Source organism: Vicugna pacos, chromosome 2, assembly GCF_048564905.1.
Source record: "Vicugna pacos chromosome 2, VicPac4, whole genome shotgun sequence".
NCBI classification, from domain to species: Eukaryota; Metazoa; Chordata; class Mammalia; order Artiodactyla; family Camelidae; genus Vicugna; species Vicugna pacos.
The window spans coordinates 46,868,401-46,891,159 of record NC_132988.1 but is presented as its reverse complement, the minus strand read 5'-3'; the positions used below and the strand labels follow the sequence as shown (position 1 = coordinate 46,891,159).

At 34.7% G+C, this 22,759-nt stretch overlaps 2 protein-coding genes across 5 annotated transcripts in view; one reads left to right on the top strand and one right to left on the bottom strand.

Annotated features, from left to right (window-relative positions):
* The window catches only part of TBCK (TBC1 domain containing kinase), a 177,557-nt gene extending 164,525 nt beyond the window's left edge, over nucleotides 1-13,032 (bottom strand). Inside the window, exons 1-2 of one of the 3 annotated variants that reach the window (XM_072939275.1) lie at nucleotides 12,649-13,032; nucleotides 5,886-6,107 (exon numbers count right to left, since the gene is read on the bottom strand). In XM_072939275.1, coding sequence (XP_072795376.1) covers nucleotides 5,886-6,078 — 193 coding nt within the window. In that variant the 5' untranslated portion in view covers nucleotides 6,079-6,107; nucleotides 12,649-13,032. Of the gene's footprint in view, nucleotides 1-5,885; nucleotides 6,108-12,644 lie in introns of all 3 variants that reach the window. The other 2 variants (XM_015249440.3, XM_031690564.2) reach the window with 2 other exon arrangements.
* Nucleotides 13,033-13,109: 77 nt separating this feature from the next.
* Nucleotides 13,110-22,759, top strand: part of AIMP1 (aminoacyl tRNA synthetase complex interacting multifunctional protein 1) — a 36,589-nt gene continuing 26,939 nt past the window's right edge. For both annotated transcript variants that reach the window (XR_012059758.1, XM_006216164.4), the window contains exon 1: nucleotides 13,110-13,274. Coding sequence is in view for 1 of the 2 variants with exons in the window: in XM_006216164.4 (XP_006216226.1) it covers nucleotides 13,273-13,274 (2 nt within the window). In the remaining variant the exon portion in view is untranslated. The remainder of the gene's footprint in view (nucleotides 13,275-22,759) is intronic.

The following is a 22,759-nucleotide window of genomic DNA, read 5'->3' as shown; positions in this document are numbered from 1 at the left end:
TAAATGCTTCTAGTTCCTCCACCTATGATTCTAGGTCTTCAGACTGTGTTTTCTCCTTATTTACTCATAAGGTTGAAAAACTCTTAAATTTCATCTCAAGCCCGGGCTCTGTTCTGAACTCTAGGCTTTTACAGTCAATCTCTTACTTTAAAATAAAAATCATGTCAAACTCAACACAACTCAAACTGAATTTATAGTTTGCTCCTTAAGCCTATTCTGTTTAGTACTGTTTTAGTAAATGATACCACTATCCTGCCAGCTGCTTCAGCTACAAACTTAGAAGTAATCTCTCTCTCTCAAATCCAAACAAAAAGCCCTGCTATTTCTACCTTCCAAATGTTTGCAGAATCTGTAAAGTTTGCTCCATCTGCCAAAATCTGGGTCCACGCCAACATCACCTCTCATTAGATTACTACGAAAATCTCTTAACTGATCTTCTCATATGAATTCTTATTCCCCTCCAACATTTTTTGTTATTTTGTCTGTCACTTGCCAACTCCCCGTTCACTGGTCTTCCTTTACTTTTCCTACCTTAAAGTACTAGCACATGGATTCTCATTGCCTAAAACCACCTTCCCCATTCCTTATTCTAGTTACCTCCTATCATGAAACATAGTGGTTAAGAGCACAGACTATTCTGTCTGGGCTCAAATTCCAAATACAATACTCATCAGTTATGTGACCTTGGGGAAGTTCTGCTAACCTCTCTATGCCAATGGTTTCCTCTTCTGTAAAATGAAGAAAACAACAGTGCCTACCTCATAGAGCTGTTGTGAGGTTGATACGAGTTAATACATAATATAGACCTAGAACAGTGCCTGGTACATAGCAATCCTTAAGTGTTAGTTATTATTATTATTATTATTCATTACTCAGTTAAATGTGATTTCCTCAAGGAACACTTTCCTAATTCCCCCAAATCAATTTGCTCCTCCTATAATCTAATCTATTCGGCACTGAACTTCTCTTTTGTAGCACTTTTTTCAATTCCCAGGGATCTTTATACATTTTTATCTGATGTCTTTGTTTTCCACTAGATAATACATTTCATGATGGCAGGAAGGTCTTGTTCAACATGTATTACCAGTTTTTAGAGCAGCACCTCAAACATATAAGCATCTAATTTAAAAATACTTGTTAAATGAGTTAACTTGAGCAAAACTCAATGTGGCCATTAGAAATGAATGTATCTCATATAATGATAGTCATTATGTAAATGGAAATCTGTCCAGTGTGGAAAAGTATCTGCCAGTGTTGTAAACTAGGCATAACAATACCTCAATAGCACTGATTTTAATGTAAAACAAAACCATCAGAAATTGTTAAAATGTATATACTCCATTAATTAATAATTTTAAATTAGATATTCATAAGTCTCCATACCTGTGAGAGTTTTCAAAGTGTTTGGCATTAGCCTAAAATTTGTCATGCTTAAAATGATTTAGAAAAAAAAATTTAGCAGGCTTCTTTAGGAAACTCCTTCAAACTATCATAAACCAGAGTTTCCCAAAGCTTCAGGATCCTATGGAACTTTGAAGTATTTTTTAAATACAGCAGAACCATAATCCTTGGCAGAATATCAATTATTCTCCCAGAGGTAATGGAGTATATGCCAAAACAAAGTTTCCAAAATGAAGCACTTTTTTCAAAAAATCATTAGAGAGTCTTCATCCTGAACCTCTGGACTGCTGTTTGAAAATAACTTCTGTTTGTTATAAAAACAATGTAGTTTCACAGAATAAAATATGACAAAAATATTTGGGATCATACCATGCCAAATGAAAGTCAGCAATGTACTGACATTATTTATAAAGAACAAATGTGATATCAAGATGAACTTTAAAGAGTAGAACACACAAGAATCATGAAATAATCTTTGTTCTAACAAATATTTGATGAATGCCAAGTGTCACTGAAGTATATGTATAGCCTGAATTGTATGTTTCAATTCAAAGCTAAGAAATTGAAGAGAGTATAGTATTAAGCAAAACAGACAATAAAGTAGTGGAATGAGGAGAGGGACTAAAGAAAGATTAAAAAAAACTTTTTAACTTAGAGAGAGATAAATTGTGAATGTGTTAAGATAATATGAAAGGTTACTAGAATATAGTTACTGCATCATTCTTTTGTTATTCACAGAAAGAACTGAGACTAGTTCATCACCTTTTAAATAAAATATCTAAATAAATATTTATACAGTAAAACTGATAAAGAAAAATTCTGTACTTATAAAACAGTGCTGTTACTAGGTCACTGTGATGGTTAGTTTTATGAGTCAGCATAGCTGGGCTATAGTCTCCAGTTATTCAAACACTAATCTAGGTGTTACTGTGAAAGCATTTGATAAATGATTAAAATCTACAATTAGTTTACTTTATGTAAGGAAGATTATCCTAGATAATCTGGGTGATCCTGATTCAATCAGCTGTAAAGGCCTGAAGAGTAGAATGGAGTCTTCTCTAAAGAAGAAGAAACTGCACTTAGACTGTGACTTCAGCTCTTGTCTAAAACTTCAGCTTATCCTTCTTGGTGACCTGCCCTATGGATTTCAGATTTGCCTATTCAGCCCCCACAATCATCGAAACCAATTCCAAGCAATTAATCTAGCTAGCTAGCTATCTCCTACTCATCTATTTCTTTAATGGAACTCTAAGCTGATAAAAACACTTGGGTTAAAATGTACATGCAGCTACAGATACAGAATAAATTATTTTATAGGTTCTTAACAATTGTATTATTCTCCACCTAAATTTCAAATCTGTTACTTAAAATAATATTGTTCTTGATCTCCCTAGCAATAACCCAAAACATTTCTGGGTAATCAATACCAAATAAAATGGAATGTATTACCATTTATTAATCCTTACTCTGCTTCTAAAACTGCTGAGATTTCAAGTTCAAAAGAAAAAGATAAAATTTAACTTAAATATTTTCATGCTTTATTAGCCTTTTTTCTTTTAAAGATATTTTACTCAACTTTTTTAATAAATCAAGTTCTCAAATTCTAAGGTGCACTATTCTTGAGATTAAATACATCATCCTGCTGAGTTAGCAAGAAACTAACATCATCTTGAATTAGTTTTGAATGATCTATAGGAAACAAGTGAAAGCCTGACTTCTGCGCTAACCTAATATGTGAAAACATAATGTTACTAAAGCAGACCACACCTCACATGTTACTCTAAGGAAGAAGGGGAAGGTGAGGTGGTGGGGGGCTAACAATGACAAGATGTGAGATATCTGCATAGCAAGAACAGAATAAAGGTAGAAAAGGAACCAAAATCAAAATTCTTTGAGGAGACAATTAAGTAGAGTCCAAACCAAAATCATGTGCTATTACATCACTGAGAAATGTTATTGTTCACTAAGGAGATTGTTCAATAGAGCCTTTTCAAATTTTTCAAGCTAAATGCACTGGAAGTAACTGGGATGTTGTGGAATAAACAGACCTTTATATCAACACTTATTCTAATTTAGTTTTTTACTCCTTATGCATATAACTTTTCAGGACAATAAACATTGCTGATAGTTAAAAAAAAGCAAATTCCCTAACTTTCTGACAGTCACTTATATTTTCATTCCAGCCAGCCAAATTTAAGATACAAAAATGTTATATACATCCATGACCTATGCTATCCTAGAAGAGAGGACCACTGAGATCTAGGAATAGGGCAAGTAGGGGAAACAGAGAACCAGCAACATGGTGGATGGGCCTAAAGGGACTACCCAGATGGTTGAGCCCACTTCAACACTTACAGAGTCTAACAGTACCTAAGGGGATCAGTTCCTGACACTGATAACTAAAAAGAAGGTTCCTATGCAAAGTTAGCAGTAGTGCTCCCCAGAGAGATTGTGTCATTAGGTTTCTCCTAGTTTAGTGTTTAAAAGGGCTCATTTACATAAAGGGATGAAAAGAAGAAGCTCAAGAAATAGTTAGGACTACTGAGTCAATTACTCCATGAAAAGAAAGTCTAGGCAAACTGGACAGAGGCAAGACCCCAGTTATGTGAAGTCATGCTCCAAATAGGCTTCCAGACACATAAGTAGCACTTCAGATATAAGAATGAAGAACTTTTAAGAACTGAATAAAATGATAAGAGTTTGGGAAGACGGGAAACACTCAAAATTTGCAGATGTAAAACAAGACTAATTACGGTCACCTGCTACAGATGATAATAAGGCTCTACTATATTGCCAAGTTTGGAGTGATCTGGGAACTAGGCCAACCCCCACAAGTGGAAATTCTTTAGAATTTGTAATTGGATGGTGGTGTTTGAGACATGTAGGGATTGACAGTATCTATCAATTATTTGGTTATATGAAAAACCCAAATGATTTCTATAACTTAGTTTAATGTCATGGAAACCATTTATCAAATAAAAACTTTCGCAAAAAGTTTTTTTGTTTTTTGTTTTTTGTTGTAAACAACAACAGCAGCAAATTTGCCAAAAAAAGTTCCTGGGTTACTTAATTGCTCTGTGCCTTAATTTTCTTATATGTAAAATGAGAAGAATAATAATATCTACCTGATGGTAATGGTATAAGGATTAAGTTAATTACAAAAATATGTAAAGTACTTAGAATACTGCCTAATACATAATAAACACTCGATAAATATTAGTCATTAATAATATTTATTATAAAAACCATTTTCTACTCAAAGTGTATAAAACTTTCAGAACAACTATTTTCAGAATAACTACCTGAAAGTATCACTTAGCCTTTTTTCCAGCAAACAATAAAGAAAATATAGTTTGCTTTTTTTGAGGGTCTTTAATTTAGGTTGAAACATATGACAATTCCATTTTTAGAGGGAAAAAAACTGTACAATATAAGCAAGTATAGGGTAAACTTTCACAGGTTATTTTGTTATTTATTTTGTCATTTAAATTTAAAATTTTGTCATTTTGAATTTAAAATAATTTTAGGAAATGGAACCTCAGCATGCAATTAAGCTTTCAAAAATAATTTTAAAATAATTAAAATATTGCCACCATAAGGATCTTCAAGGATGCTATAGCTTGAACATTGGTGTCTAGCCCAAATCCATATATTGATACCTAATCCCCACTGTGATGGTGTTTGGGGGTGGGGCCTTTGGGAGGTAATTAAATCAGGAGGGTGGAGCTCTCATGCATGGGATCCGTGCTCTTACAAAAGAGGCCTGAGAGAACCCCTTGAACCTCCCAGCATGTGAGGTTACAGTGAGAAGATGGCTGTCAACAGGAAGCAGGCATCACCAAACATAGAATCTGCTGATGCCTTAATCTCAAACTTCCCAGCCTCCACAACTGTGAGAACTGTTTGTTGTTTATAAGCCACTCAGTTTATGGTGTTTATTTTAGCAGCCAGAATAGACTAAGATATGGGACATGGAAGAACCTGACTATACTACCAAAAAGGCAGGAAACATCTTCCTAGTGAAATACTGACTTTTTAACCAATAGGGTTCAACTTTTCTAAATGGAATCCTATATGAAAAGACTAATGCAGCTCCAAAGCACTAAAAAAAAAAAATTGTTGACTCTCTTTTCATTCTAAGAAACTTAGTCCAAATGATTACCTTCAATCATGAAATACATTCAAATACACAATTCTAAAGTTTCTAACATTAGAACTTTCATTTCCTTCTTAACAGAGGTGAAAAAATATGTTTCAGGATAGGTAGTTTCCCTGAAAGAGAAAATCAAAAATTCTGATTCTCAGATCAGACAAATATGAGTCATTTAAATGTAGTCAGGAAAACTCAAATGACTCAGTTTGGCTGGAGTGAAAGGTGAAGTCATACCTACACACACAATTATTACTTTATATGTTTGCTATATATTTTATAACCTAATCAGGGTGACAGAGTAGAGACCACAAAGCAGGAGAAAACAACTCACCATGCTTTCCCCTAGAGATATCCACATACTGGCACAGTCTGGGGTGGATGATGGTCTTAAGGATTTGAAAACGCCCTAAAATTTTGATGGAATTTGGTGTGAGAGGCAGCCCATTGCTTCCACAAACATCATGTGGCAGAGCAGAGGCAAAGAAGGTAAAGGCACCCATTTCAGCATCTTTCAAGGGAAACATTTTCTGAGTCCTAGATCTTCCAAGATAATCTAGAAAAGGAGAGAATTTTTGGATATATTAACTAAACATTAAGCCAGTGTTTTCTTACCTTAAACATTATTAACTATACATAACTTGGAGGAAAATGACAATCTGTACACTTTACATCAAAAAATATCAGAGTTAAAAATTTCAAGATAATACCAAAGAGGAAAAATCACCCAGTTATAAATTTATATTGCAGCTCTAAATCAAAATCAATGATTTTCAATGGCATATAAAGGAAAAGACAGAACACTCCCTCTTCAATGACGCTGGACAGTTTTAAGAATTAAGAAAGTTGGTTATTGCATATTCATATCAGTAAGACTTTTCTCCTTACCTAAAGCCTGAATAACCCACAGACTATAAAGAACTATAAAGTAGGGGAAGTCAGGAAAGAGGAAATAAGAACACCAACCAGAAACTTTAAATAATGAAGTCTAATAATAGTATTAAAAATTAAACTAAGTAACAAAAGGCACTATAATATTGCTTAAATTAACTAATCAATTTTTGTTTTCATGCTAGGTGCTTTACAAGTACTCTGTTTTAATCCTCTCTAAGATCTTGACAGATGTTTTCACCTCTAGGTTAGACACAGATGTTCTATGTATAGATCCTGAGAGATCCTAACAGCAGATGGAAATGGAGCCCCAGAGTTGTATAATGGAGTCCCAGCTTAGAAATGAAGAAACTTGCTTCAAAATCTGAATCACATTACAGCAACCACAACAGAAAAGGTCCCCCAACAAATATATTTCTCTCTTCCAAGTGTCTCACTAAAAAGATATTCCATTGGTCAAGCAATGCATTCTTTCCTTCTCAGCTTTCATAATAAAAATCTGGAATTCTATATCAAGATAATAAATTGCTTTTCACATATGTCTGCCCAGAAACCTCATCAAAACATTAAAAAGAACTGTTTTCAAATGTATAAACTCAACAAGGAAGAGGACAGAAAAAGGCCAGGAGCTAATGAAAGACTTCAAGAAACTCCAGTAAAGCACTGTGCATATGGAAGAGTACTGTTATAGGAAACAGAAAGATGGAAGCCACAGCCTATAACATACTCAAGAGGTTTGCTCAGCCTCTTCAGAGTCAGAGGCTTTGGATTCAGAGAAGGCAGGAACAATGGTGAACAGCAGTCAGAAGACGGTTTGAAATGAGAAAGATAATCCGAAGGGCTGAAGAATAGAAGAGTCGACTCTTCTTACCAGCTCCCCAATACTGGCCAGTTGTTTAAACTTCAAGCCAAAAAAAAAAAAAAAAAAAGAGGCTCTTCCCTAAAGGGGGGGGAAAAACTGTGTGAGAATTACAATAAATAGCTGGTACAGGCACTGCTGACAAAAGCAAACTGCTTTTCTGGAATTTGTAAGATCCCAGTTAAGACCCATCGATTCAGCCACCCTAAAACAGGGTACGCCCAATCAACAAGACTGTCCATATATGGAAACCTCCCAGGCAGCCTTTCTTAACTCTTAAATAATGAACTGTTCAGGAATCATCAGGTAGTTGAAGAGAGACTATAGCATAAAAAGCAAAAAATAAAACAAACTGAAAAAAAAATTTGCTCTGAGTCAACTGAAAAAAATTCATTAAAAAAAACCAAACCAAAACCAACTCTAATATTTTTAGAAACTTTTGAAAAGATATTACATTTATTATATAAAATAGGAGGTATGGAAAAAACATATTTCAAAAAAGAATTAAAAATAGTTGCTTATAGATATGAGAAGATAAACAACTTCATTAATATTTAAGAAATTTTCATTCAAACCATTAGAGTATTTACACCTGTGAAACAGTAAAAATTAAGAATGTAATGTTAGGTGGGTTGTCGAGAAATAGAATGCAAACTGGTACAATCACTTTGAAAAACAGTGTGATACTATTTTCCTGGTCCATTCCTGCAGAAACTCCTACACACATACACAAGCAGAAACATCAAAAAAAATCAAAGTGGTATTGTTCCTATTGTCTCCCAACTGGAAACAACTTAAATGACCAAAGACAGGTGAATAGCTAAGCAAAGTGTGTTACCTGCATCTGATGAAAGAGGATAAAGGATGGAAAATAAGCTAACTATAACAACATTTAACAGCATAGATGAATCCTAGAAATATAACATTAAGTATAAAATAAGTCACAAAACTTGTACTAATATCCAGAAAATTTAAAAACAAGAAAAGCTAAATAGTAAATAACTCAGGAATACTTACATATGAGGTAAGAATATATTCAAAACCTAAAGGAATTAAAAAAACACTTGAAGATAGGGTTACTACTATATGAAAAGCAGGGGTGAGATTAGGGAAAACCCATAAGCTTCAAAAATCTTGAGTAATATCCTACTTCTTAATTGATGGGTTAAATGGGTGTTCATATTATTATTATGTTCCATAATTTCCACAGTCTATATCTCTATTTATATGTATGTGCTAAATATTTTATAAAATTTTTAAAAATTCAATTTTAAAAACATTTTAAATACAATAAATTGATTTTCAACAAAGGAATTTCAACAACAAGGAATTCAGTAGGAAAAGGACAGTATTTTTAGCAAATAGTACTGGAACAAGATACCCATATGGGAAAAAAACTCAAATCCTACTACTACATTCACAAAAATTTGAGATGGATTATAGACCTAATTGTAAAAGCTAAAACTCTAAATCTTCTTTTTAAAAAAGAGAATATTTTTGCAGTCTTAGGATAGGGAAAGATTTCTCAGGAAGGATTAAAAAAGCCATAAAAGATGAACCTTATAAAGTGGATTTCATCAAAATTAAAAACATTGCCCATCAAAGGTCACCTTTGAGAACATAAAAATCCAAGCCAAAATTAAGGAAATATTATTTACACCTATATATGTGACATTTTATTAAATACATGTATATGTATGTTTGTATACATGATAACAGACTTACATTTAGAATATACAAAGATGTCTACAACACAGTAATAAAAAGAAAAACAAGTCAATACAAAAATAAGTAAAACCCTGAGACACGTATTTTCACAAAGGAGGAATACAAATAGACAATAAGCACATGAAAAAGTTCTCAATATCATTAATCATCAGGGAAGTGGAAGTTAAAACCACAGCAACGTACCATTTCACACCTATCAGAATGGCTAAAATTTGAATGACAAGCAATACCAAGTGTTGAGAAAAATGTGGAACTGGAGCTGATACACTGCTGCTGATGACACAAGAACTTTGAAAAACTGGAAAACTGTTCTAAAGTTAAAAATACCCCTAGCTTATGACTCAGAAATTCCTTTCCTACTAGGTACCTACCTAAGCAAAATTAAAATGTTTATCTATAAAAATACTTGTGTGAGAATGTTCGTAACTGTTCTACTCATAACAGCCCAATCTGGAAGCAATGGAAACTACACAAAAGTGAACTGATAAACAAATTATGGCATATTCAACCAGTGGAATGCTATTCAAAATGACAAAAAAAAAGGAACAAACATACCAAAATATGGATGTATGTCAAAAATATTATGTTGATGGAAGAAGTGGACACAGAAGAGTTCATATTCTAAGGCTGTATTTAAATGTAGGTCCAGAACTATAGTTCTAAACTAAAGTGATAAAAATGAGAATGTAGTGCCTTGGGCTGGGGGATGGACTGGACAGGGAAACATAGGAACTTTTTGGAATGGTGCAAATGTTCCACATCTTGATTGGTGTGGTGGTTGTCACATGTTTGTCTACATGTATCAAAACTCGTCAAACTTAACATTTAAAATCAATGCAGTTTAATATATGCAAATTTTATTTCCTAAATAAGGGAAACAAAATAAAGAGAATATGAAAAAAGAATAATTTAAAAACTGAATGCTTGTAAATTAAATACATGACATGATTAAATACATTAAATAAATTAGATAGAAGTGATGGAAAATAAAGCTGAGAGAATTGCTTAGAACATGGAGCAAAATGGCAAATAGATTAAAAAAAAAAGATAACAGACTTAGTGAATCAAGCCAAGAATTCAACAACCACCTTACAGGCTATCCAAAAAAGAGAGAACAGAAGAAAATAAAGGAGAATAAATTGTCAAAGATGGAGTAGGAGAAAATTCGCCACAATTGAAGGGAAATATGTACCTTCAAATTTAAAAGGCTTCTAATTTCAAGGAGAATAAATGAGAAAAAAAAACACACTGAGAAATTTAAAACAAAAAACCCACACTAGCTCCTTTGAAAGAGTTTGTTGTAAGGAGAATAAACTGACACCAAGACATGTCATCACAAATTTTCAAGCATCAAACATAACTAAAAAATTTAATCATTTCAGAGAGAAAACAAATAGTTCAGGTATTAAATGAAGATCAGACTGGCATTCTCATGTTTTTATGAACAGCAATGGACATTAGAAGATGGGGAAGCCCTGAAAGAGATGAAGAAACATTATTTTGTTTCTCAGCCAAACTATCAACCACAATAGCAAAATAATATTTATAGCCATGCAAACATTAAAAACAAACCCCTATTTATACACCTTTTATGAATAAGTTTCTTTAGGATGTATACAGCTAAAATAGAGGAGAAAACCAAATAATGAAAGATACGGGGTTAAGAAACAATGCATCTTACTCAAGAATTCAATGAATATAATCCAGTACAGAAGCTGTACAAAAGAACTAGAAAGCAATCTGTTCAAACCAAACAAAGTAATTGGGTTCTAATGTGAATGTCGTCAAACAGAGAAATGGAATGGAAGCTTCTCATACAAAGAATGAGAGGACATGGTAAACAGAGCACATGCATTTTTTCCATCAAAGAAAGTAAAAAGTCCTTGTGAAAGAGAGAAGGGTCAAAAATATATGAAGCATATAATCCAAACAGTAAAGCACATGTAACTATGGCATAATTTTTGATATTGGACAGGAAGAAAGAAGAATCAATTTGACATTAATATTACAGTCTTCTTAGTGTGGCATAGGGGTCATGAAATTAAAACATTGGGAAGGAAATGTATCATAGCATACTTCTTGGCTCTGCACTGAAGAATATTTACAAAGCCATAATATTGTAACATTTTACTGGTTTTTACAGCATATAAGGCAAGCAAACCACCCCTCCACCAACTGCAGTTAAGAAATACAGTGTAACTACTATTAACCTTGACAGTGTATAAGCAAAGTTCCATCTAAGGGTTTCTACAGTGGTAAAGGAAAAGGTAGAGTCCCAACTTTCCTCATTTTATCAAATAAGGAGCCATATATATGTATTTTCAAAAGTTGATGTGAAAAAATCGTTTACATATATTACTTAGAATTATAAAACTAACCAATATGAAACTAAAAACTGTGATAACCATTAAAAAATTTGGAGACAAGAGGCTGTGGATGGTGTAGGCTATCTTAAGAAGTCAATTAAAAAAAAAAGAATTAGCAGTGTAACTTCTTATTCAACATACAGGTCTAAAACTAAAAAGGTTAAAAGTGGTTATCTCCGAAGTAACAGGACTGAGGATAGGAAGGAAGACACTGTTGCACTTTATTGTGTGATCCTTCTAGACCATCCTATTTGATCTTCAATTAGATGCCTCTATTACTTAGACAACTAAAAACCAAATAAGCAAATAAAGAAAATGCAAATAATTCAAAAATATAAAACACCAGTTAGCATAAAACATTTCATCAGTGTTCTGCTTCAAATACCTCTTAGATGGATGTACACAAAAAGGTTCACATGCAACAATTACACACACACACACAGATTTGATCACACTTGGTGCGTGAAAGAAAGCTAATGAAGAAAACACCTGAGGTGAGAGATTAGCTGAGGAAAAGCAACTACGCAGATTGTTTTGAAAATTCATTCACTCAACAAGCATCTTGAAGCTCCTATTTTAAGTCAGGTGTTTTTCCACTTTGGGGCCAATCACATTGAACAATATCCACCCTCAAAGAACTTGGAAGTGGAAATGCTTCAAATGAGGGACAAAAAGGTCAAAAATGGGGCAAAAGATGCTTATTTCATTTCGAAGAAAACAGTTTACACATTTCTTCAATGGGCTAATATACCAGTTCATCAGTTTTACGTACTTTCCCTCAAAAAGTTGTCCTTTCCCAAATAAAGAGACAAGGGGCCTTGAAAAGCAACCACTAACAATTCTAAAATAATTTCCTTCCACTTTTTTACATTCTTCCACTGCACAAGGGAATGTCACATCTCAACAACTGACTTAACTTTTGAAAATCAGAAACAAACCAAAGCAAGAGTTCGAATCTACGTTGAGTAATGGAGAGCTGATTCCACATTCTCTAAAGCTCCTCTTTCAACCTTCCTTTTAAACAGACAGTGCTTACTTCCGAAGAGCTGCCTACAGTTTCCAAAGCACTCATCTGTGTACAAGGAAGGCGGGCTGTAGGGAGGGATGGAGACGGTACTCAGCAGCCTGCATCAGCACTGGTTGGCTCTATCACTCAAGGCGGAAGCGCTGGGCCGCTCTCTGCACCTGACCTTCCTCTACCTCCCACCAGCCCCACCCACTACGACACGAAACTGGGGAACCCAAATACCTGCCTCTGGGTCTGGGACGCAGGCGGACACAAAGACAAGGGGATGGAGCTTCTACACAAGGCCCCAGCGCTGTCGCTGTGGCTCGTGTTGCCGCTACTGTTTAGTGCACCAGGGCCTGCATTTCAGGTGCTTCTACAAAAGAGGCCGCTCCGGGAGCGCTGGGTGCTCGGAAATCGCCCTTTGCCCGCGAGCTAAGTCGGCCGGAGTTGCCAGCTCGGAATCAGGCCAGCTGCGCGAGCCCGGCGCTCTTCACTGACAGCTCCCAGCTACCCCCGCTCGCTCTGCTCGGCCTGGCCGTTTCCTCTGACCTCACAGCCTCCGCGACGGAACTGTAAGGAAAGACCCCGAGGTCTGGCGTCTTGCCCTTTGCCCAAACTGGCGACAAAATGCCGCGACAGAAGAAGAGGTGCAGAAGGGTTGGCATTATTGGCTGAGGGAATGGACGACGGGGAGGACAGTGTGGTTGCGCACAGGAAAAGGACCACAGAACTTGGAGTTAAATCTGTGGAACGCTCCGGCATTTAGCGGGGACACCCCATTAGGTCCTTTCTCACCGCCGTCGTGAGCAGGAGGCTGTCTCTACCTGCTCCGGGCAGAGGCTGCTGAAGTCCCCACGGCCACCGATTCATGTGAGTGATGTCCTCGGAGGGTCGTGGGGTAGGCGGATTGCAATCGTAGGAGTCCCCTTTCCTTTGCTTGCCTTGGGAAGTAGGACCTGGCTTGCGGGTACTAGTGGGAAGTCTGCTCACACGAGCACGGATCTTGGCACGAGGAAGTAGAGAAGACCTTGGGACCTTTTAAAGGAGCCAAGTTTGAGAAATGGGGTGCGGGGCCGAGGCAAAGGATGTTAAGGGAAAAGATGCAGACATGTTTACTTGCGCGCGCGCGCGAGCACGAACTGAGGGCAGTGTGTGTGTGGGAGAGGCAGAGAGAGAGAGAACTGAGGGCGGTATGTTTGTGTGTGTGAGGGGAGGAGAGAGAGAACTGGGGGCTCTGTGTGTGAGAGAGAGAGAGAACTGGGGCGGTGTGTGTGAAAGAGAACTGGGGGCAGTGAGAGAGAGGGAGGGAGAGAGAAAGAAATGAGGACAGTGTGTGTGTGAGAGAGGGAGAGAGAACTGGGGCGGTGACAGGATTTCATTCATTCCATAAGTAGTTATTAAGCTTCCACCTTATGTTCCAAGCACTATTTTAGGCATTGGTAAAAAGCAATGAACAAAACAAGGACAAAAACAGGACAAAACAAGACAAAAATTCCTGTCTCTGTGTAGTTCACATTTTATTGAGGGAGACGCATTCTAAGCAAAGTTAAGAAAAACAGACCACATCTTAGGTCGTAATGAGTGCTGAAAGGAAAGCAGGGAAGGAGGATATAGGTTGAAATTTTAGTGTGGCCAGGAACGGTTTCAGTGAAAAGATGACTTGAGTAAAGACCTGGCAGAAGCAGGAGAATTAAAGGGAAGTGCAGTCAGGCAGAGGGACCAGACATTGCAAAGGCAATGAAGTAGAAAGTTTTCTGAACAGCAAGGAAACAACAAGGAAGTCTATAGATCAGAGCTGAGTGAAGGGGTAAGAGCTGGAGAATCAGAGAGCAGGAACTGGCTATGGAGGATCTTGAGGGCATCTAAGCCTTTGGTGTGTTTTGAGCAGTGGGGTGGTATAATCTGACTTCCTATTTTAAAAGATCTCTCTGGCTGCTCTCAAGAATAAACTGAAGGGAATAGGGTGGAAGAAAGACCAGTTAGGCTTTTATGGAATTCCAGAGGAGACACGATGGTGGCTTGACTAGGGGTGGTAGGAAATGGCCAGTCAGATTCTTAGTGCTCTCAATTTAGATATACAAGAATATTAATGGATGGTGAGTTAATTTTCTTTAATTAGGTTTTGGAAAGACTAAAAATGACTTGTAGTGTGAGTTTTGGACTGACAAACACAAGTTAAAACCATAGCTTTACCATTTAATATTCAAATGAACTTAGACAACTCCTATAACTTCTCTGAGTTTATCTATAAACTGGAAATGTTGGTTGTAAAGATTAAATGACAATGTATGTAATGTGCCTGGCACATTAAAGTAGTGGCTACTGTTGTTAACTGTGTGCTTGGATAAGACATGGGAGAGAGATAGTGGTGAGTCATCTGTGGATGGATAGGTTTGGTTAAATCCTATTGAAGAAAATCTGAGCCAGGTAAAAGATGACCTTGTTTGGTAAGAGGGTCATGGGAGACCTGGACATGACCCTGTAAACATTTTATGTATATATCACTGGACAAAAAGTTTTTTTGTGTTAGTGGCCGTAGTGTCTGAAATACATGTTTTCTCATTGCCATCCCTTAAACCCTCTATGATCCCCAGTGTCCTCATAGTAAAGGAGAGAAAGGCTCCCTGCTGAGTAAAAAAATAATAATAATAATAATCAATAATAAATACAAATTTCCAGTTGTAAAATGAGTAAGTCATGGGGATATAATGTACAGCATGATGACTATAGTAATAATACTGTATTGCATATTAGAAAGTAGCTAGGAGAGTAGATCTTGAAGATTTTTACCACAGGAAGAACATTTTGTAACTCTGTATGGAGAAGGATGTTAACTGGACTGTTGTAGTGATCATCTTGCAATGTGTACAAATATTGCATCATTATGTTGTACATCTGAAACTAATTTATCTTGTCAATTATACCTCAATAAAAAAAACTTAAAATTTTTTAAAAATTAAAAGAAAAAGTCACACAATTAATGAGTGACAGAACTGGAATTTGAATGCCTTCCATGAGCAGAAGCTTTAAAAAAAAAAGAATGAAGTGAACTTTTACACAAAAGCATAGTTTTAGATCTGTCTATATTTTGACAAAGATTACTGAAGTTATTCAGTAACACCTGGAGTTATTGCTGGTTGCCACTGCTGTATATTTTTTGAGAGTCTCTAGGATGTATTATTCTCAAAATATTTAATTTTATTGTTAACCTTTTTTAAAAATTCTGACTTTTGACACATTTTAAATCCTAGCAGGAGTTTTAACCTAGTGCTACATTGTGTAGAACTGTAATAAAGATATCCTTAGAATAGGGTAATTTGGCAATTAGATTACAAAACCAAAATTACAAAATGGAGGAAAGAAGTTTCGAAGGTAAAAATAGGGATAATATAGAAAAAGAGAGGGAAAACATGATTAAAAGAACTACAGTTTATCAGTTCTTGTATGCATGGGTTTCTCATAGTTACAACTCTGAAATGGTGGGGTATTCTATAACTGTTGATGTTTTAAAATCACTACAGACTGAGTAGCAGTTGTGACATAGTAGTCCCTGCCCACACTTAAGCAAACTTGGTCATAAGTGATAACATTGTCATCAGTTGAGTTATGTGTACTGTTGGTACATAGTTGTTGAGTTTAGTCTCTATTTTAAGTATCCTTTGAAAGACATTTAGCATTGAAATTAAAAGTTATTGTGTATGCAGAAGTACATGGAAACACAAGAGTGATATAAGATTAAAATAGAGCTAAATTTAAAAGAGGCATTTCAATACATAATACAGGATGTGACTAAGTGTAAGATAGTTTGGGTCAGTTAAATTAGCCATAGTTTTTTCTAATGATATGTAAAATAATACAGCATCTTATGACCAGAGCTGTTTTACAATTGATAGCATCTTAGATTTGATGAAATGCAGTACTTAGAGTGTCTAAGAAGAATATAAATTTTTATCTAATTGCAATTCTGAAACAGTAAATTCAGATATTTTGGGAGTAGAGAAATAATTCCATATTTTTTGTAGAGTTCTCTATACTATAACAGAAAAAATGAAAATCTGCACTTAAGACTTCCATTTCAAAGCAATAGTTTTTTAAGTATTTGGTTCCTAACATTGAGAGCCTAGGACAGGGGACTTGTTAGTTAAAGAAATTACTGGCAATTTAAAATCAGAGTAGGGAAGACTACTGAGGAGATTGCTGAGGTAATGGGAAGCCATTTAGAAATGATAGGAATCTCAGAAATAATCTTTTATGTGTATGTTTTAGTGATTAAGATATAGTCTAAATGCATGTATATGGTAAAATCAGCATCACATGATTCTATGATTAGAGGCATCTTATAGTGGCTTTTAGGTTTGATGAAATATGGTGATTATGTTGAGAAGAACAAAATTAATGTGGAAGAGCAGAATATTTTAGGTAATACTTCTCAAAAGCTTTTTATCCTAAAAAAGGTTTAATTTATCATTTTTTTAATTTAGTAGAAGAAAAAAAAAGTCTTGACTCTGACTATCCACAGTTTAACATACTCAGTGTACCTTTTTTCTACCTATAAATGTTTTGTATTTGTAATTACCATGCATACAATTAAATATTTTATCTATTTTAACTGCACAATCTTTTTTTTTTCTAATTTTGACACAGACTAAGCCAACATTCTCAAACTGTTTTAGAAAATATTAGTTCCATTAAATGTTAATAGGTATTCCTTTATTAGGATTTTGTGGCTAAATACTTTGGGAAATGCTTCATAATTATATCCTTTACAGAAATTATAGCTTGGGCATTAAAAGAAGGAAGTCCAGAATCAGACAGACCTAAGTTTCAATCATTTACTAGCTAGCCATATGACCTTAGGCAAATTAATTTTAATTCTCAAGTTTTCTTCTCTGTAATGGAGATAATTACAGTATTCATAGATGATCTATGTAAAACATTTAGTCAGCTCATAATAAATGCTATTTAAAGTTTTGAAATTCGGCAGATACTCAATGTAAAATTGAAAATCACTGTGGAGTAGTTGGCACACAGTGATGAAATGAGCTCTGGGTTGAATGGTAAAATATTTGTCTGAGCTTTAAGCAACAATGTTGTTAAACTAGCACTATTGTCCTAAACATAACCTCTTTAAAAAATATTTTTCCAGTTTTCTGTTTCCCTCACTTGTCAAAAGCTAATACAAACAACATGTTTAATTTTGCTCTCTACTATAAACCTGGTACATGGACCAAAATCAGGGACCATAAGTAAAATTGGGAACATAAACTTAAGTTTATAGGACCCTGACAGGTGATATAAATGGACTTATAAGGAATGGTGATGTCTGTTTTGCTTTGCATGCACATTCCGTTGTTGCAAATACTGTAAACTCTGGAACACAAAGACCCCCCTGATCTGTGTGGTGACAGTTTATAATCCCTAAAAGAGACTAGAGTTCAGGACGAACCCTCAAGAACATCGGCATTAAAGGGAAAAGTCAAGAAAAAGAAGCCCTAAAAGATGATGCCAAGAAAGTAGGAAGTGAAATCAGGTGAAAATATCTTTATTTTATAAGTAAGAAAATGAAGCATAGAGAAGTAAAGTAACTTTACCAAGGTCACACAGCCTAGGAATGTGATTCAACCAAGATTTTTTTGGCTGTTAGTACTTTTTTAAAAAACTATGCTCTTCTGCCAGTGCTGGCAATCATCTGTGTATTAGAAGAAAACATTGACATGAACTTATGCATTCTAGTTATATTTTTAGAAAGTTTAAATGACAGTTAATTAACAAGTACTAGAAAACCTGTTTCCAGAGCTTCTAATTCTAAGAACAATAAATAGTTCTTGGCATTTGAGAAAGGTTTTGTCAACACACAAACCCAATTAGAAGTTAATCCAGAGTATCTCATAAGACATATTATAATATTGGCACATGAATAATATTGCCAAGAAACTGATTATCTAGGAATAGAGAAAAAGTAGACACTTGTTAATAGCTGGTATGTTTTATAGTCATTCCTAAGATTTGCTTTGCCAAGAAGACTTAATTATTACCAGAGAAATGATTGTATTAGCAAAAGATATTTGCGTTCCTCTTTTAATGAGGCTTCCTTTGTAGTGGAATTGTCATTGATATTGTGGTAGGTAAAATAGTTAAAAGTAACCTAATACATCATTATGTGATAGTGTTATGAGTGATGATTTATGAAAACTTGGAATATTATTAATTATTAAGTAACCAACTGAGGACTTTGTTTATAAGTAATTAGAATGCAGAGCATTTTTAAGTTTCATATTCACATGATCTTGAGTTTGTGGTTAAGTGACTTTATTTTAATAGATTAATTTTAAGATAGTAGTTTTAGGTTCACAGCAACACTGAGCAGAAAGCATTCAGTGAATTTTTCTTTTTTCTCTTAAACCAGAACAATTTACATCATTCTCATAAAGCAGTTTTTTCTTGGTATTCTTGGCTAGTTGTGTGCCTCTGATAAAATGGTATGTACACTCCACTCTGGATTGCTTTGTCTTCTGAGCTAGAGCTGAGAACTGTTATATGAGTCCTTAGAAATTTAGAATGAATGTAAATATATTAATATCACCCCCATGGACTGTATACTATTATATACCATAGTAAAAGAAATCAGTGTTTGGCTTAGCCAAATTATCTAAGTATATTTTTAACATCAATATCTATAATTTGTATTTTTATTATTTATTATATTTTTCACTCTTAAGAAATCATAAAAATCATACCTAAGGATCTAGAAAATATCTTGCCATTATGTAACCCACTATACTGTGAGCTTCTTGAAAGTTAGAATTATGTATATCCTGTTTTTTTTTGTTGTTGTTGTTCTCCAAATTTTGTTCGGTACTTGACATATAGTAAGTTAGGTATGTACGAAAAATCTTGCCAAGTATTATTTATGGTATCTTATTTTGCCCTATGTAAACTCTGAGATATTGTTACCGAACCAGGTCCATTTGTCCAGTGAGTAGCAAGCCAAAGGCTGAGGTGACGAGGTTTATAGCCAAGAAGGAGTTTATTCACAAGATAGCCAAGCCAGGAGAGGGGAGAATAAGTCTCAGATCTGCCTCCCTCAAGGCAAGAGGGTTGGGATGTTTATGGGATAAGCAGGATGGTCTTAGGCATGGGGATGGGAAAAGCTGATTGGAGGTAGGGATAAAGGTTAGGCAATCAGTGTTCTGTGCAGGCTCATCTGGGTTACATTTCAGCATATTGAAAATAAAGGCACTTAACATGATCCAAGGGTGGAGTTTGTCAGCCCTCTGACTTCTAGACATCATTCTTCAGACACCTGTGCAGGCCCAGTTTTAGGGTTGGTGGGTCCCACTGAGCTGACTCCAAGATTCTGTAAAACAACTGGGCTGTGTGAAGTGGGAAGGATATGCAGTTAAAGACAGAAAAAGAAAAAAATAACTAAAGTGAGTATAGTCAATGAAAGCAGTTTATAAGCAAAGGAGTTTTAACAAGCTGTTCCCTTATCTGCTGTTCTGTAAGACAAGCTCAAGAATTTCTTCCTTTACTCTATGAGGCACAGTTTCAATATATAAAGTTATCTCCATTTTGTATGGGTTAAAGACCTGTATGTAAGACCAGATACTATAAAACTCCTAGAGGAAAACATAGGCAGAACAATCTCAGACATAAATCACAGCAATGTATTTTTTGAACCAGCTCCTGGAGTAATGGCAATAGAAGCAAAAGTAAACAAATGGGATCTAATTAAACTTAAAAGCTTTTGCACAACTAAGGATACCATCAACAAAATGAAAAGACAACCTACAGAATGGGAGAAAATATTTGTAAATGATACAACTGAGAAGGGACTAATTTCCAAAATATGCAAACAGCTCATACACCTTAATACCAAAAAAAAACAAGCAACCAAATCCAAAAATGGGCAGAAGACCTAAACAAGTAGTTCTTTAATGAAGGCATACAAATGACCAGTAGACACATGAAAAAATGTTCAGCATTGCTAATTGTCAGAGAGATGCAGATCAAAACTACAATGAGATATCACTTCACACCAGCCAGAATGGCTATCATTAAAAAGTCTACAAATGATAGATGCAGGAGAGGGTGTGGAGAAAAGGAAACCTTCATTCACTGTTGGTGGGAGTGTAGATTGGTACAGCCACTATGGAGGACAGTATGGAGGTTCCTTAAAAAACAAAAAATAGACTTACCATATGATCCAGCAATCCCACTCCTGGGCATATATACCTGGAGGAAAATAAAATTCAAAAAGACACACGCACCCCAGTGTTCATAACAGCACTGTTTACGATAGCCAAGACATTGAAACATCCCAAATGTCCATCAACAGATGACGGATAAAGAAGATGTGGTACATATATACAATGGAGTACTACTCAGCCAAAAAAGAATAAAATAATGCCATTTGCAGCAACATGAATGGACCTGGAGATCGTCATTCTAAGTGAAGTGGGCTGGAAAGAGAAAGAAAATGCCATATGATATCACTTATATGTGGAATCTTAAAAAGGACACAAATGAACTACTTATTTATAACTTAGATGATTGATTTCTTGAATACTTGTAAGCACATTTGACTGTCCTTTATGATTGGATTACCGCATTCTGTTGATTCTTATTTTGTATTTGGCTTTATTCCTTTAATGACTATGTAAGTTTAAAAGCTAAAGCTCTAATCTGTTCTTAGAAACAATAATCAGTACATATATTAAACTTAAAATTGTGCAGTATATTGTATATATGTACTTACATGCAATAGAATGAATATGTGTAGTCAAACAGTAATCTACCTAATAGAACTGAAAAGGAAAAAAATTATCTCAATTTTGTAAATAAAACAGGCTCAGAAAGATTAAGTAAGTTGTTGAAGGTCACACAACTGTCAAGTCACAGAGAAGCAAAGGATAGGATTTGATCCAAGGTCTGTGTGATTTACAGGTCCATGTTCTTTTTATTAAATTGCTTTTCTCTTATTACTCTTGTAATAAGTTCTCAATGTTCTATATAAGGAGAAGGAGTGGTAATAGTATGTACCTCATGGTTGTGTGTTGATTAAATAGGTTTATATTATGAAGTGCTTAGAAAAGGACCTGGCAGCTACTAAAGAAAAATTAGGTATTATTATTACCTAGTAATAGCTAACAGGAAATTCGAGATGGTTTCTACTATCATCCATAATTATTTTATATGTGAATGGTTGAGTAGGATCACTGTCATCCCTCACTATTCTTGGTATTTTAAGACTTTATGGCCTATATATGTCTTTTCCATTATCATTTCTCTCTGTTACTAACATATTTTACTAACTATGTGGGTAAGGTATGTTTTATGTTGAACATTTTATTGGTAAAACCTGTCATGTGGATTTACTCATAAAAATGTTTAAAGCTGAACATTATACCATCTCCTACCAAACGAATTACTACCTGATCTTAACCAGCTGTAATTCTTTTTGTGTTTTTAGTTTGTGATAATAATATTTTGGTTTCACTGAGATGGCAGTCTTTTCATTTACATTTCCTAATCTCTTTACACTATTAGATAACAAAGATTCTGTTTTCTCACTTTATCACATTGTTTCCTCTTATGTGTACATATCTTTATATGTTCAGCTCATTTGTGTTTCTGTGTTTTGAAACATGGCATTCTCTCTTCCTGAACTTACACCTGTGCTTTAATACGTGTTTAAAAAGTCAAATTTTAGTTAACTCTTTTTTGCAACTGTATTTTCCAGGTAGTTAATAGGTTTACCTCAGTAAAATTATGTATTTTTTTTCTCTTAGTCTAAGATGTGTAATCTTTATTTTTGCAGATTATCGTTAGTCTTTGTTTTGAAGCTTTTTATGTGAGTCAGGATAAGAATTTCATGTTTTGCTTTATAAGCAACTTAGCTGGTATTTATGAGATGAATTTCTGGGCCTACTGTGGAATTTATGAGAACTATTTTATACTTAAATCTGTTTATTTCATATCAGTTTAGATACAAGTTTATTAGGGCTTTTTTCAAAGTATATCATTCATTTTATATTCATCTTAGTATTACTCATTAAAATTTTCTTTGCCAGGAAATTAAAAGTTACAAATTATGCCAAATCAAATACTCATTATTTTGCTTGTTTTTGATAGCTATATTTCACCTTTTGAATATATTTGATCATTACTGTTAGACTAAAATAGATGTCAAACTGAAAGAATGCTGTAACTAGTATATTAAAGGTTGAGAAGAGCATAGCTTTTTTACTTTAACACTTATCATATGTCCATCTGTATTTTTCTCTAAAATTCTGGCTTTGCAGACATTTGAGGCACAACAACAGGGCATCCTGTATTCACTTTTGGTAAAAAAT